The sequence below is a fragment of the Esox lucius genome, chromosome 4 (genome assembly GCF_011004845.1).
Source record: "Esox lucius isolate fEsoLuc1 chromosome 4, fEsoLuc1.pri, whole genome shotgun sequence".
In the NCBI taxonomy this organism is placed as follows: Eukaryota; Metazoa; Chordata; class Actinopteri; order Esociformes; family Esocidae; genus Esox; species Esox lucius.
Window position 1 is genome coordinate 12,160,291 of NC_047572.1, and position 16,113 is coordinate 12,176,403.

Sequence of the window (16,113 nt, forward strand, 5' to 3'; positions counted from 1 at the left end):
CTTTATGGCCTGCACGGTGTAATTCTTCAGACCGGTCTAAAGCTGCTAGGCCCTGGGGACTAGCGATAGGCTATTTACTTACCCCGCCTAGATGGAGTTCCAAATGGCATACTATTTGTTAAGTAAAAACAAGTCACTTATGTGGGGAATAGGGTGACGTGTGGGATGCACAGCTATCTTTCTGTTCTTTCATTTCCTGCTTCCAAAGGCAATAGAGTTAAGACATAAATCCTAAAGCCCTGACGTTTGTTTGTTATCAGGAGTTTGTTGGACGTTGCGCCATCTAGCACCCTGGGTGTTAAAAAAACACTTATTGTTTGTTATCAGGAGTTTGTTGGATGTTGCGCCATCTAGCACCCAGGGTGTTAAAAAAGCACTTATTATTGTTTGTAGTCGTAGACATTCTATTTGGGTTTGTGTTCTTTTCTGGACAAAAATCATCATCAGGCAATGACTACATATCAAACTCACTTTATGAACATCTATGTGAGAACTTGAAGAGAGTGGGTCTTGCCTTGGGATTGAATCGTATACGTGTTGTGTGATATGCTGCGCTCGTAAATCAGTTAGCAGCGATAGATCCCGAACAAGATGGAGTAGGGAGAGAACACCCATGGCTTCAGCTGCTGCTGATGAAATTTGTGACAACTCTGCTTTCTTATCGAACACAGAATGTTGCTTTAAGGTAGGTTTGGAAATCTGTTCTGAGTAAGACCGTGTTAAGACTACAACTATGCTTAATTTAAATAACATTTATATTACACTATTTTCTATTCACACTATATAACGAGAAACCCGCTGGGCCAGAGTTGTGCGGTAAGGATCAACACGCACACCCAGCATTTCAACCTCCTGTGCTGGAAAGTGTACCGTATAAGGCCCTAGTAAAAGGCCATGAGTTAAACTACACTGTTTGTTGGTCTGCAGTATCTGTGTGCTACACTACTGTAGTAGCTGATGGATAGATTTCTTCACAAAGGGTTCGCTTTTCCCCCGTATTGCATTGTCAAATACTATTACACTAAATAGAGGAAAGGGCATCATTTGTAAACGCAGATATTGACTTGTTTGAAAGGCTGCATGTCTGTGGTTGCTCAAACTCACGTGGTATTGCTCATGAAGAGCAGAGGATGTGTCATAACATGAGATATTACCTATCTTCCATGGGGCATAATGTGTCATTTCAACGGGGCCGCTATTTAAAATTCATAGTGAGACTACACTCTACCTTTTCCCCCAGTAAAACAATCTGTTTTTATGGAGAAAAAAATATGGGAAAAGAAATCCCCTTAATAAGAAAACAGGATTATCTATCTGTGTGTTGTGAGATAATTGCTAGGACACGTCATTCTAATGTTGTGGCGGATTGCCATTGAAAAGGTCCCCTGCTGTCCCTCGTTGGACTGATATGCCATCCCTCGCTACATTACAGCCTAGACAGCTTAATGGTCGTTAGACGATGATAGAATTGCACGCCCGTCTTCTAAAATAATTGACAATTACGCTAGAACATCGCGGCTAAATGCCACAGCCCTGTTGAAGGTCTATTTTGGTTTTCCAAAGGACATTCACACAATGAACTGGCTAGACAATGAACCAGCTACTCAGACAGGCAAGATTTGCATAAACATTGTACACCTGGAAAGCCTGGTAAACTCCAACATGGACCCATCTTTAAACTAAGCTTTATCCAGTCAAAATGCATCAGACTTATTAAGTTGAAAGAATTGCCAACGAATCCAGATATGTGAAGCAATTGGCTAATCACAGAACATAACCCATTATCCAATAAACCAAAAAACCAAATACTCTTAACGGCCAAATGATTCAGAATTCATCAGCTTCTCCATCATGCGCTACACACCAACCTGGGTGGGCTGGAGCTACCTGTCAGGGTAGTCAGGCAAGCTATCTAATGCACTGATCTAGCTTGGCCTTTCCATGATAAACTGGTTGCCATTGGACTTTGCTCTCACCAGGACTACAGAGTGAATATCTTCCTGAGGCAACAGTGGAATGACCCCAGGCTAGCCTACAGTGAATACCCCGACGATTCTCTCGACCTGGATCCGTCTATGTTGGATTCCATCTGGAAACCTGATTTGTTCTTCGCCAACGAAAAAGGTGCCAATTTCCACGAGGTTACTACCGACAACAAGCTACTAAGGATTTCTAAAAATGGGAATGTGTTGTATAGTATTCGGTATGTATGCTCTCCTTATTCTGTTTGTTTTATCTTGGTCTTTTGTTGTCCATGTCTAGCCGGTGCTAGGCCTGTGGCTGACAGATGATACGCTCTGCTTTGCTTCTATATTGCTGTAGCTTAGGTTGGGAAGAATACATATATTAACATCCACACAACAACAAAAACAATCTGTTTTAAATGCAGGCATCTTGCCGTGCATTTGATCTGTTATCAAGCCTAGTACTCAACTCCTGGACAGGCACCAGGGAATTGGATCCGTATAAACAGCTGTGGGAAGGCAGTTAGAAGAGGCCTTCTCATTTCTTACCTTGACACGATCAAATTAACCCCTTTAGATAGCTTTGATCTAACCCCGAACCTGCATTAAATAGAACCTGCCTCAGTGAACTTTCTGATTGAAAAAACCTTGTAAATAACCTCTGTCATGCAGATGTGATGCCATCGCACCGTGGTATAAGTAATTAACACTGAATGCGATGCATCCGATGCATCCGATGCCTACTGCCTACCAATGTAAAGGTTGACAGTAATATGTTTAGCGGGTGTCGTAGTTGATGCATGAATGGCTGCTTCTATTAAAGACATACACTCAACGGTAAAGATGTACACTCAACGGTATGAAAAATAACATGTACAGTGTGTACATGAATGCAGGCCGTTTGTTTTGTGGATGAGGTGCACATGCATGGCTAGCAGGCACGTGTTTGTCAACGAACGCCTGAAGGGTGGAATGAAACCCTATGCATTACAGTAAATCGTGAAAGTCAAGATGGCTGCCATTATAGTAACGTATTAACATGTCGCTCTCTCCAACACCATGCTGCTGAACAAAAGCCTAAACCTTCTACAGACATTATATAAACCTTACCGTACAGCATTATAGGCTAGGACATGCGTAACGTGTTAGAACTGCAGATTAAGTTGCAGGTAAAGTGTCTTAAACATTCTTAGCTACCGAATTAAATGGTGGATGCTGTGTGAACTGAACAAACACTGAAAGCGATCTGTCCTGATGTGTTGTATAGTTGTGTTCTACTCTACGCTACTCCACCCAACTCTGTTCTACTCTACTCTACACCGTTCTACTCCACTCTAATCTACTCTGCTCTTCTCTGTTTCGCTCTATTCAGTTCAAATCTGCTCTACCTTATTTTGCTCTATGCTAATCTCTACCGTTGTTCATTTAAACTCTGTTCTACTCTACCCTACTCTATGTAAACGTGAAAACATTACAGCACTGATTCTGGCATGTCTGTTCTTTTCTGTTCTGTGCGGTTCTGTTTTGTTCTGTTCTGTTCTATTCTGTGTGAACAGAATAACATTGGTTCTGGCCTGTCCTATGGACTTGAAGAACTTTCCCATGGACGTCCAGACCTGCATAATGCAATTGGAGAGTTGTGAGTATACCGTCATCCTTTAGGAACACAGTTATCACACACGCACGCTCATATGCGCACGCACGCACGCGCACAAGCGTGAATAGGCACCCACACACGCACAGGGAAGTATTTATTTAGTGTTGGAGAGATGGATGTGTCCCTTGCCTGGTGGACAGCACGATGAAAGATCCTGTGATTTACGTCGTCTCTCTCCGGCTGCAGAGAACAGACTCAGAGAAGCAAATGGGGGAGGGTACCAACCCCCCCGAACCAGCCCTCACCACCCCCACGTCCTCTTATTGGAAATTATGGATTTTTCTTTTACCTTACTTTATTGTTCTCAGGTGTGAAGAAGGAAAACATAATGTTTTGCTACTGTGGGAGTACGGTAGAGTGGGTTGATCAAGGCATTGTGAACCTTGATCACACCAGATTGTCAATATTGATATTTGGTGCCAGAATGTCGTATCAGTAACGCTGCGGTAACGCCGCGCTAACGGTCGTACTTTTCCACCTGATCCCTTCCAGTCGGCTACACGATGAACGATCTCATATTCGAGTGGGACGAGAAGGGAGCCGTGCAGGTGGCAGACGGCCTGACTTTACCTCAGTTTATACTCAAAGAGGAAAAAGACCTTCGGTACTGCACCAAGCACTATAACACAGGTTGGTCTGCTTTATCTGTCTATACCTCATCTGTTTGCCTTTACCCCATCCGGCTGTTAAGATAAAAAAAAACATTGGGTGTCTCATAACCCCCATTCTTACAAAGGCCTAATCAAGGGGTACGTAATTTCACTGTCCATTGATTGCATTGAGAGACCAATTTCTGTTATTTCCTATCCTGTTAATGAATTATCCTAATCAACTGTAAGAAATGAATGTGTACTTACTTAGCCTGCATTGACTGAAATGATCAAGGGTGTAATCTTGAGTATACTGTAATTGATTTGTTACCAGTAAATGTTCTCCTGGATATCAAGAGATAGTTGAGACCAAGAGTTTAGTTTTGGGTGAAACTAATTGAATAAATGTAAATGTGGGGGTGCCGGTTTCTTTGTTTCATTGTTGAAGAAAACAAAGGAAGATGCATTAGAATTTGGCGCCAGTTCCCCTGTGTTTTCACACCTTTTGTAACAAAGAATCAACCTTTTGGTGAAGAGTATATAAGGCCCTGTAACCATGAGACTGGGAGCAACCCATCCTGCAGTTAGTATATCTTCTGATTCTGACGTGCTGTTGACTTGCTCCCGTGCAAATGATTAAATCAACATAACCAACTGCAATTTATGTTGAGGAATTTCTTGAGTTTCAACGCGGCTATAACTTATCTGTCTGTCTCGACCTCATCCGTCCATTCCTTCTCTGTCTGTCTCTACCACATCCGTCCATTCCTTGTGTCTGTCTGTACCTCATCCCTCTACACCTCATGTAACTGTCTGTACCTCATCGGTCTGTCTGTACCTCATCCATCTATTCCTTCTCTGTCGATCTCTACTTTGTGTGCCCTTTTCGCAGTTTATGCTCTTCTCTATTTTGGCTTGTTGTTGACTGTCTGTGAATGGCGTGTAATAGGCATTACTGGGTTCATTGTTGGGACACATAATACTGGAACGTTGAATGGAAGAAGTGACCGTAACCAACCCCTACGTCGTCTCAAACTGAACTCTATTCCCTTCGCTACACAACGGGCCCTTTTTAAAAGTAGTGCACTATCTTGGGAATCGGGTGCCATTTGGGACGAACACCATGCTTGGTTTATCCTCATCCACAGTCTCTTTGAGTTTGGCTCTGGCCAGAGAGAATGGCCACAGGGGGCTGAACACCAGCCTAACTGAGAATAAAAGGGGCTGAACACCAGCCTAATGGAGAATAAAAGAGACTGAACAGCAGCCTAATGAAGAATAATAGACTGAACACCAGCCTAATGGAGAATAAAAAAGACTGCACACCAGCCTAATGGAGAATAAAAGAGACTGAACACCAGCCCAATGGAGAATAAAAGAGACTGAACACCAGCCCAATGGAGAATAAAAGAGACTGAACACCAGCCCAATGGAGAATGAAAGGGGCTGAACACCAGTCTAATTGGAATGTAAAACAGAGAGTTAAGAGAAAAACAATGCAGGGTTAAAGGAAAGAGGGGTCCTTTCATTTCCTTTGTAAATGGTACGTTTTGCTGGAAATCTTCGCTTGTTCGTGGCATTGAAATAAATCCAAAGCCCCTCCACCATCTCCTTTGCCCCCCCCCCCCCCCCGCCCCACGCCAATAATGGATAGGTGGTGCCATGAAAACGGAGATGATTTTAAATACCACACCAACACTCAGAGGAGGTTGACAGCTCGACAGGCTGGGTGATGGATTGTGTCTGTCGCCTGGCTTAAAATCCTCTCTCAGACGTGAGCAGCCTTGACATGGCCGGGTACAGCTGCTGGATGGCCTGCTAGACGCCCCCACCCACCAAACACACACACGCACGCCAACTCGTGCACACACACACACACGATTTAAACGCTTCATTCAAGTGCGAGCACTGGTGGTAACCCCATCGGGTCATCCCCGGGTCGGTATCCGTTCGTCTGTCCTTGCCCTCTCAAGGAGAGTCTCGCCTTTTGCTTTTGCTGCTCTCCGTCTCCCTGCCGCACGCCCCCCTTTTCTTCCCTGCTGGGGTGCTTCTCCCCGTCCCGATGCACTGTGTACAGGCTCCAGCGCTCCCCAATCAACCATTAAACAGGAAGTGCCCCCCCCCCACCTATTTATTAAATGCGTCTCTGTTGTGATTTGACGAGAGACAGTTGCTCGACCCCCACTGAATCCATCCGTTCTTGGACTATGCTTTTGTTCTCAGTCGGTCTCCATCGTCTCTTTCTCTGGTCCCACTAGGGGAGCCCAGATTCTACTTGTAATACAGTTTTTTGCCCCTGGTGCATTTCAGCTTCGCTCGCTTTAATACTACAGTTAGATTAGCTTTAATACTACAGTTTCACTAGCTTTAATACTACACCAGCGTTTGTTTTCTGATCTGTAAATATCACCGCTGTCATCTGAGTGGAGACCAGTCTTTTTTTTTTGTGGGGTGTTTTTCTCGATCAGTTTGTGTCACGCACCCAGACTTTGAATCATTTTCCATCGTATCAAATGGAAAATATGGAGTGCACTTAAAAGCCCTGAAGTGTATCGCAGCTATAAATCAATTTCAACTACGACGTGGCCTCTGTCTCTCTCCGCGTCCTAAACAATACTGTGGGGTTAAAGCAATTGAATTGAAAGTCTTCAAAGACAGCTGTCTTCAATTGATCTGGGCTGATTAAATGGCTCGTCAGCGATCCGGCGCCTTCAGCCACTCTGACCGACAGGAGATGACCCCTGGTGCTTACATCACAAAGTAAGCAAGAAAGATAGGCATCAACCTTTGTTCTACCATGGTCTTTATAATGCACTGTTTTGGTGTCCCATCTGGGCTACATCCAAAATGGCACTATTTAGTGTCCTATGAGCCCCTGTCTCAAGTAGTATACTATTTTGGGAAACTGCTGCACTGCTTTTGAGCAGAGCCCTATGCGGCATAGTGTCCCACTTACAGTAGGGACATAACACCTGTCATCTGTAGCGGAGGGTTACATCTGAACGTAGGGGGTAGTTTGCCCACAGTTGGACCGTCAAACTGATGTTCTCCCTGCACCTCTGCCTGGTCTGGGACTATGGGGAAGTAGGACATATTCTGTTAAAAGGCTGAGAGGCTGTCCACAGTCAGGGTGGGAACACGAGGTTGAATTGCCATTTCCTCCCCGCCAATAGTTTTTCCTTTCCGTGTGCATGAGACATGCAGACCAGACAGATTAGATAAGCTTCTGTGTCTGTGATGATAACGGTCGATCCATATGACAGCGACAGCAACGGGAACACTCTTAATGGTCATAGAAATAATACAAAGGATTTTTATAAGGCTTCTTTTAAACCCAAAGTACACTTCAGTGCCAATTTAGTGTTTCTAATCTGGTTTTCACCCTTGAATGCTGAAACTCATTCTATGTCCTCTGTCAATGCAAAATCCTTGAAATCACACTGACAACATTTCCATTGCCTTTGTGTGGCAGGAATTGTTCAACTGTGTATAGTTTTCCTCTGGCTCTGTCGTAGAATAGACTGTATTATCTGTTCAACTGTGACTAAAAATTGTGTCACACCTTAACACTGAAGACATTATGTCCTTTGTCTAGGTGATTCTATTCGAGCAGGGAAGCAAACTAATATTGGTGTCTCAGATTGTTCTGGCAATTTTCACATGGAAACTTTATTAAGGGGAAGAATTCTGATCATCCTTTTTGCGCAAATGTTTCATAAGTTCATGATGAATGGGAACATTTTAGGCCCTTTTTAAGTCCATTCACTCCGTGATCCATAAAATACTTAATACCCTGTATAATGTGTTGTAAGAAAAAGGACAATATCAATATTTTCACCTTAATTTATTATATAAATGTAGATTTGAAACAGTAATACCTCAAAACAACTTTGTGTGTCCTCGAGTGGCGCAGTAACCCACTGCCTCACAGAACAACTGTATCATTGCAGCGTTCAAATCCTGGTCATGGCTTCCTGACCGTGCCTGGGGTCCAACAGACTTGTTGTACTTGGAGAGATGCGTCAATGGACCCACATCTTAAACTCTCCTGGACCTGCTGTGGGGTTGTTTCAAAAAGGCGAGGTTGTGATTGCAAATTGGACATTATGTAATTGGAAGGGAGGAAATGACTTATTTTTTGTCTTTTTGTTTGGAGATACATGTGGAACTATGACCTATGACTGTTCCAATTCACGTTGTTGGGTTGCCCATCACGTCAGATCTAGTGAAGCCCCCCGCTCCTAAAACACTTTCTTTGTACATGTTCCTGCAATATATCTTAAAAGCAAGCTAAAAAGCACAGTTTTGAGAAATGTATTGAAATACTGAAATCCCAGTGAAGTTTGAATGAAATAATTGCTGGAACAATAAGGAAGCAAAAACATCATAATTGCCAAGTCTGGATAATTGTTGTAAAAGGAAAATTCACCTGTAAAACCTTTGCACGGTTGTCTTTCATTTCTCTGTATCCTGTTAAACACCTTGGTCCTCATAATGCATCTTAAATCGAATTTGACCCAATTCAGAACTAACAGCAATCTCTGCCCTGTGTCCATCCCCTCTGTACCAAAGGAAAGTTCACCTGTATCGAGGCTCGTTTCCATCTGGAGAGGCAGATGGGCTATTACCTGATTCAGATGTACATCCCCAGCCTTCTGATTGTCATTTTGTCCTGGGTGTCTTTCTGGATCAACATGGACGCTGCACCTGCCAGAGTGGGACTGGGCATCACCACCGTGCTCACTATGACCACCCAGAGCTCCGGGTCTAGAGCCTCGCTCCCCAAGGTGAGGCTGGCGGAAGGAACGCATCCGCACTCAGTCACGCCGACATGTAGGCTTTAATCCTGTAGGGTGGTTCAGTCCTGTACTGTTCAGATAGGGATATTTTCTTTTTCTTTTTTTTTCAACCAGGGCTGCCCAAACCTTTTCCTAGAGATGAACTGTCCTGTAGGTGTTCTCTCCAACCCCATATGGGACTAACCTGATTTAGCTTTTCATCCAGTTAATTATTTGAATCAGGTGTGCTAAATTAGAGATGGAGAGCAAACCTACAAAAGTATATCTCCAGGAACAGGGTCGGGCGGCCCTGTTTTAAAGTGTATTTATTCTATAAAGTTGAGAAAAAATTCAAATTTTTCTGTGACAACCTGGCCGAATGCATGCATTTGAGGACAAGATAATGTGCAAATATAAATAGATTATACAAAATACAGCATGACACATTTACAGGCAGGTTTTAGGAATTGATGGCCTCGAAATTAGGAAAAGGCTTGTTTTATAAGAAAAATCAGCTTCAGGGATGTTCAGATCGAATAGGAAAAAGGGGCTTTGCGTGAGGGAGTAGGAATGTATAATTATGTCCCGGGAAAGAATCATCCCCATTTTGTTTGTTGACATTGGGTGATTCATGTGCTCTGGAAAATGTAACAAATGAACCGTGATTTCTATACAGTTCAGCTGTCATAATAATGATCTCAAACCACAGCTGAGCTAAGGTGCACACCGCACAAACCGCCCTCCCCCCACCATGCCACACTAACCTGGGACGGAGGAATTGGAAAGTCAGACATTTTGAATCCAGACAACATTCAGTCAAACTTCATTACTCGACGATAACTCGTCAAATCTGGATATCGCAGGAATGTCACTTTAGCATTTAATTTCTTTCTGTCACCTCAGTCATTGCTGTAGGTCTTCAGTGCCTTACAAAACTGTCAAGGCAGCGTGAAGTACAGTTAGGTCCAAAAATATTTGGACGTTGACCAAATTTTCATAATTTCGGCTCTGTACGCGACCACAATGGATTTGTAATGAAACAAATAAGATACAAATGAAGTGCAGACATTCAGCTTTAATTCAAGGGGTTGAACAAAAATATTGTATGAAACGTTTAGGATAATTTTCGTACGCAGTCCCCTAGTTTCAGGGGCTCATGTAATTGGACAAATTAACACAATCATGACTAAAATGTTCATGTTTAATACTTTGTCAAGAATCCTTTGTAGGCAATGAGTGCTTGAAGTCTGGAACACATGGACATCACCAAACGCTGGGTTTCCTGATTTGTGATGCTTTGCAGGGCCTTTTCTGCAGCTCTCTTCAGTTGTTTGTTTGTGGGTCTTTCTGCCTTATTGTTTTGGCTTCAGCCAGGGAAATGTATGCTCGATCAGGTTGAGAATAGGTGATTGACATGGCCATTGCAGAATATTCCACTTATTTGCCTTAAAAAACTGTGTTGCTTTCGCAGTACATTTTGGGTCATTGTACATCTGTAAATTGATGTGCCATTCAATCAACTTTGCTGAATTTGGCTGATTCTGAGCAGACAATAAAACCCTATACACTTCAGAATTCATCCAGCTGCTTCTGTCTTCGGTTACATCATCAGTAAACATTAGTGACCCAGTGCCACTGGAAGCCATGCATGCCCATGCCATCACACTGTCTCCACTGTGTTTTACAGATGATGTGGTATGAGCCATTCCAAGCCTTCTCCATACTTTCTTCCCATCATTCTGGCATAGGTTGATCTTAGTTTCATCAGTCTGAAGAATGCTGTTCCTGAACTGGGCTGGATTTTCTTAGATGTTTTTTGGCTAATCTGGCTTTTCTTTTCTTGAGGCTTATGAATGGTTTGCACCTTGTGGTGAACCCTCTGTATTTGCTCACCTGAAGTCTTCTCTTCATGGTAGACTTGGATAATGATATGCCTACCCCCTGGAGAGTGTTCTTCACTTGGCTGGATGTTGTGAAGGGGTTTTTCTTGACCATGGAAAGGATCCTACGATCATCCACCACTGTTGACTTCCGTGGAGGTCCAGGCCTTTTTGTGTTGCAGAGCTCACCAGTGCGTTCTTTTTTCTCAGAATGTACCAAACTGTTGATTTGGCCACTCCTAATGTCCCTGCTATCTCTCTGATGGATTTTTTATTTTTTTTGCAGCCTAAGGATGGCCTGTTTCACTTGCATTGAGAGCTCTTTTGACCGCATGTTGTGGCTTCACAGCAACAGCTTCCAAATGTGAATGCCAAACCTGGAATCAACTCCAGATCTTTTACCTGCTTGATAACTGATGAAGAAATAATGAAGGAATAGCCCACACCTGTCCATGAAACCGCTTTTGAGTCAGTTGTCCAATTACTGTGGGTCCCTTGAAAAAGAGGGGGCTACATATTAAAGAGCTGTAATTCCTAAACCCTTCCTCCAATTTAAAGATGAGACTGCATGTTATGCCCATATTCATTATTTAACTGTAACTTTAAATTTCGGTAAACAGCCAAAATAACAAAACTTCAATTATTTCCGGACCTAAATGTATGTACAATACATATAGTTAATATATTTAACTGCTCCAGTAATGTAAAACAAAACAAAAATATCTGATCTGATGTGGAGAAATGGATATTGATCAGTCCAATGACACACCAGAAAACGGTGAAACTGTGCCGTGGCTGTGTCTCAGACCGGTGCCTTTCCATCATTTCACTCTCTCATGAACCGTGCATTCTGTAATACCACCTAAGCTGCAATCCAGGGCCACTTGGTCATTGACTTGTCAAATCCAGTGAGCCTCAGACGAACTGACAGGCCAGCCGTGTCTAGCTATAGCCCCATTTCCAGGCCAAAGGGTTGGTTTCCATTTAGCCCGGGATAGTCACTCAGGGACCCAGCTGAGTAGCCAAGCCAACTGACCGTGTTATTGTGCGCTGTAGATAAATCCTTGTAGCAGACATGAAATCATAGATTAATCAAGGATTTTACGATTATTATACTCAGCTGTGTACTATATATATATATATATATATACTGTGTATATATATACACAGTCAATTGTGTTTGATAGTAGATAGATAATGTAGCTTGTGTAAAACTGAGACGGCTGAGACAATTGTTGAGTATATTTTGAGTATATGACTTTTAAGTATGTGTTTGCTGTTGTTTTTTCCCCCGCTGCTCATCTGAACCCAATTCTCCCAGGTATCTTATGTAAAGGCCATTGACATCTGGATGGCTGTTTGCCTCCTGTTTGTCTTTTCGGCCCTGCTTGAGTACGCCGCAGTCAACTTCATTGCTCGCCAGCACAAGGAACTGCTGCGCTTCAGGAGGAGGAGACGGCACATGAAGGTAAAATAAAACGTCATTATTTAAAATACTTGGGAATTGCCCAGTTATGTGTTTGAATCAGACAAAATCAGATGGGTTCCTACTGAAGGACCATACAAGTGTTTGCGAATCTGTCCAGCTTGAATTGTACGTTAGACACCTCTCCCACTACAATTGAAAACATTTTTGGACAGCTGAAGCTATTCAAAAATATTGGGACATTTATCTTTTCTGAAAATAATAGTTCTCATCTCCTCCTGTTTGGTTCAGGTCAGCAAGAAACCCACTCTGAAATATTTGGCTTTTTGATAATTAAAAGTATGCAATACATTCATATTTAATGCTAAGGAAGTATTAATAATGATTTAAGTTGTGCGTCGGTGTCCCAAATGAGACCCTATTTGCTTAATAGTGCACATCAGTGGAACAGGTAATGTAGAGCACTATATCAGAATTAGGGTGCCATTTGCAATGTGTCCATTCACTCAGCCCTAACAGATGAAAAAGCCAGGCTGTGTATCAGGTTGAAAATTGTGTAATTATTCCCACCGGCCCCATCAGACATTATTCATAATTTATCAGAAAGGCCAAGATTCCAAGTTGTGATTTGGGTGCTTAAAGGCCACTGCTTTAGATCTTTCCCAACGAGTGATTGCAGTTTTATTTATTAGGAGTCAGAAGAAAAGATAGCCTCTTGTCAGATACAATGGGGGTGTTTTTTCTTGGCAATTACCAAAAAAAGCTGACAAGACAATCCAAACATACCAAGTGTTTAATGAATCAAATAATAAGAGAAATATAAAACTAATCATAAACACAGTGAATTAAATAGATAAAATAATAACCCTATAAAAGAAATGAATGCAGTCTAATACATATAAATAAATACAATTTAAAAAGATAAAATGAGAAAAATAACCCTGTGAAAAAGTGAAAGCACAGCAAAGAAATGTCTAAAAGTGCGGCAGCCACATTATTTGAGTCACTGTCAGCTTCAGACCTCTACAGTAAGTACATCAAAATCATGATATAGGTATTTCACCTCCCAATATTTGATTTCCAGTAATTTAGCATGTTGTATTTCATACATTTTTCTCCCTGAGTCTGAGGATCATATGGAAGATCTCGGATGGCCAAATCTAAATGTATATTGATCCAAGTCAAGTTCAAACTATGAAATTGACTTCAGATCAGTGTTTCTCAGTTTCTGGGAATCATAGGGAATGTATTCTTATATCCATGTAATCTGCATGGTTAGGTCTGTACTCCAACAAGGACACGTTGTCTCTTGCACAAAGACCAAGGTCAAAGGGTTATATTCACTTTCATACACATTTACTTCAGATCATTCAGACTCAAGGGATTACGGCAAACGATGTAACGATCCAAGTGATCGGTAATGAGCACGCAGCTGGTTGGACGCACCAATCAAAACAGTCCAAGATCAAGGTCCAATAGCATGGGTCCAATTTTTTGTCATTACTCCAGTACCAGAATAATTTACCACAATATTAGGGGTTAAACAGGTTTAAGACCCGTGCTTAAGAAAATAAACGAAGTGACATGGTGGATTATGTAAAATAGCATTTTAGTGATTAAAATATATGTGTGTTCTCTCCTCCTGGCCTTCATTAACACACACCCTGCTGAATTTGAAATCAACCTCTTTGGGAAGACCAGACATGAAAGTGTTGCAATAATCAAGCCTGCTGGTAATAAAAGCATGCATTAGTCTCCCAGCGTTGGCCAGGCAGAGCAACAGATGCAATTTGGAAATATGAAAAACCACAACCACTACACTCGGTCCTTTAACATTTAATAAGATCACACATCTCAGACCCAAACAAATTATATAGCTGTCATATATCTGATGGTGTTTGTGATATTGATGTCTTGATGACTGAATATCAAATAAAGCTTTCAGAGTATGACTGATTTAGTGGTGTCTACCGCATAGTGTGTGCTGTGCCGGCTCGTCCTGAAACTGAGATCCACCCTGGGGACGCTTCTCTGCATCGACCATCGTATCTCTCAGAGGGCCAGCAAGTCGGAGGAATCAGACGTTTGATATTCTTTTAGCATTTAGTCAATCAATTGTAACTGTCCAGATTCATTTCCATCCAAACCGATGAACATGATCCTGAGAAAAATGAGTCAACCTGCCAGCCTTGAGGGGGGGGGGGGGGGGTATAGATTGTGTCAGATAGCTAGAAGTGGCCACCGGAAGAATAATAAGGAAAAAATAAAAGGGGGGGGGGGATTGAATTTTTGGAAAAATAAGCTTTTAGTCCTAAAAATTCCATAAGCTCCCTGTTATTCTCGGTGCCTTGACCTGCCGGGCCGTTTCAGCGACAGACAGCTGGCAAGAAATGGGAATTCAGTCCGTTTTTCAAAAGACAGTGAAAAAGCTTCAAATAAATCCTCAATCCTATTGTTATAATCTCTAATCCCTCAGGAAATCTCTCTCTCTCTCAGGTAAATCAGAGAAGCCACCTGCTTCCTAAATGGAACCCTGTTCCAGAAATAAGCCCTGGTTAAAAGTAGTGCACTATGTAGGGAATAGGGTGCTATTTGTGACTCCAAACAGACTAGCAGACAGTGCCTACCACTCTAACCTCCAAAAGACATGATAACTAGGAGTCTTTAAATCCCAGTGTTTGGCAGGGAAGACCCACATTTAAATGGTATGACTTTAGGAGATTCAGGGTTGAGTGATATCCTCATGTAGCCTAGCAGGTGAAATAGAACCCCAGGCAAATCCTTGTTTACAGGATGTTAGGCCTCTATAGTGTGGCATACTAGGATAAGGTTGATCATTCGACATGCCCATACATTTGTCAGGTCATTTTCAACCAAATATCCTTAGAGAATGCAGAAATGACCTAAATAAGAAAATATTGTTCGCTTTTTAAGTTTTATCAAATTGCGGTTTGGGGAGTGACTTTTTCCATATAATCTCCTCACCAAAAACCATGATGTTTAGTATATTTTTAGAAAGCTGATGTTTGTGGGAGAATAATTTTTATAAGACCTTTTCGGTTTTCCCCATGAGTCTGAGACCAGTAATGACACACCAAGTGCATTTGATTGATATTTTTTGTCTTCTTTTAATTCCTCTTAATCAAAAGGTTATCCAAAAGTAACTGCAAATCGATTATATTATGTTCATAATTGCATGAAATCCAAATGTTATGCTACCTATTACAATTTTGGATTTGTAACAGATTAAATATGACTAAGAAGACAAAAGGGGCTTTAGTATATGTCCAATAGATCAGAGCTAAGAGCAGTTTTTTCGGCATGATTTTACGATGGTATATGGACTCAAGTGCCGCAGTATTCAGCCAATCAGCAGTCAGGGTTCAAAGCACCTGGTTTATAATAACAATATAATTTGAATATTATGTAACCATGCAACACTACAATGCAAAAACATGCACAGCTACAATATCTCCAAGACTCTACAATCCTCTCGTTCTCTTCAGGACTGAGCAGGAAGAGGGGATAAAAAGCCCATTGAATGACTACTGTAGGCCTTTATGTGGAGAGACACCGCAAGCATCACTATCCTGTATTTTTAATTAACCTCCACTGGCCACTCTTTCTAATGTGACTGGGATGTGATTCAGGATGGAGCACAGCCCTCCATTACAAGCCTCTAAAGGCTATCATTCAGCATTGGTTCGAAATGGCCCCTAAATTCCTATTGAGTGCACTTCTTTTGCCATAGCCATATGGAGTGTTATATCAGAGCAGGATACTGCAAAACCTCTGACTCTGGTAAAAAAATAAATAAA

General features: G+C 42.0%; 1 protein-coding gene across 4 annotated transcripts in view; it reads left to right on the plus strand.

Annotated features, from left to right (window-relative positions):
* Positions 1-16,113, plus strand: part of glra1 (glycine receptor, alpha 1) — a 54,080-nt gene that overhangs the window by 22,993 nt on the left and 14,974 nt on the right. For all 4 annotated transcript variants that reach the window (XM_010903657.5, XM_010903658.5, XM_010903659.5 and 1 more), the window contains 5 exons: positions 1,980-2,203; positions 3,521-3,603; positions 4,114-4,251; positions 8,784-8,998; positions 12,191-12,337. In XM_010903657.5, coding sequence (XP_010901959.1) covers positions 1,980-2,203; positions 3,521-3,603; positions 4,114-4,251; positions 8,784-8,998; positions 12,191-12,337 — 807 coding nt within the window. The remainder of the gene's footprint in view (positions 1-1,979; positions 2,204-3,520; positions 3,604-4,113; positions 4,252-8,783; positions 8,999-12,190; positions 12,338-16,113) is intronic.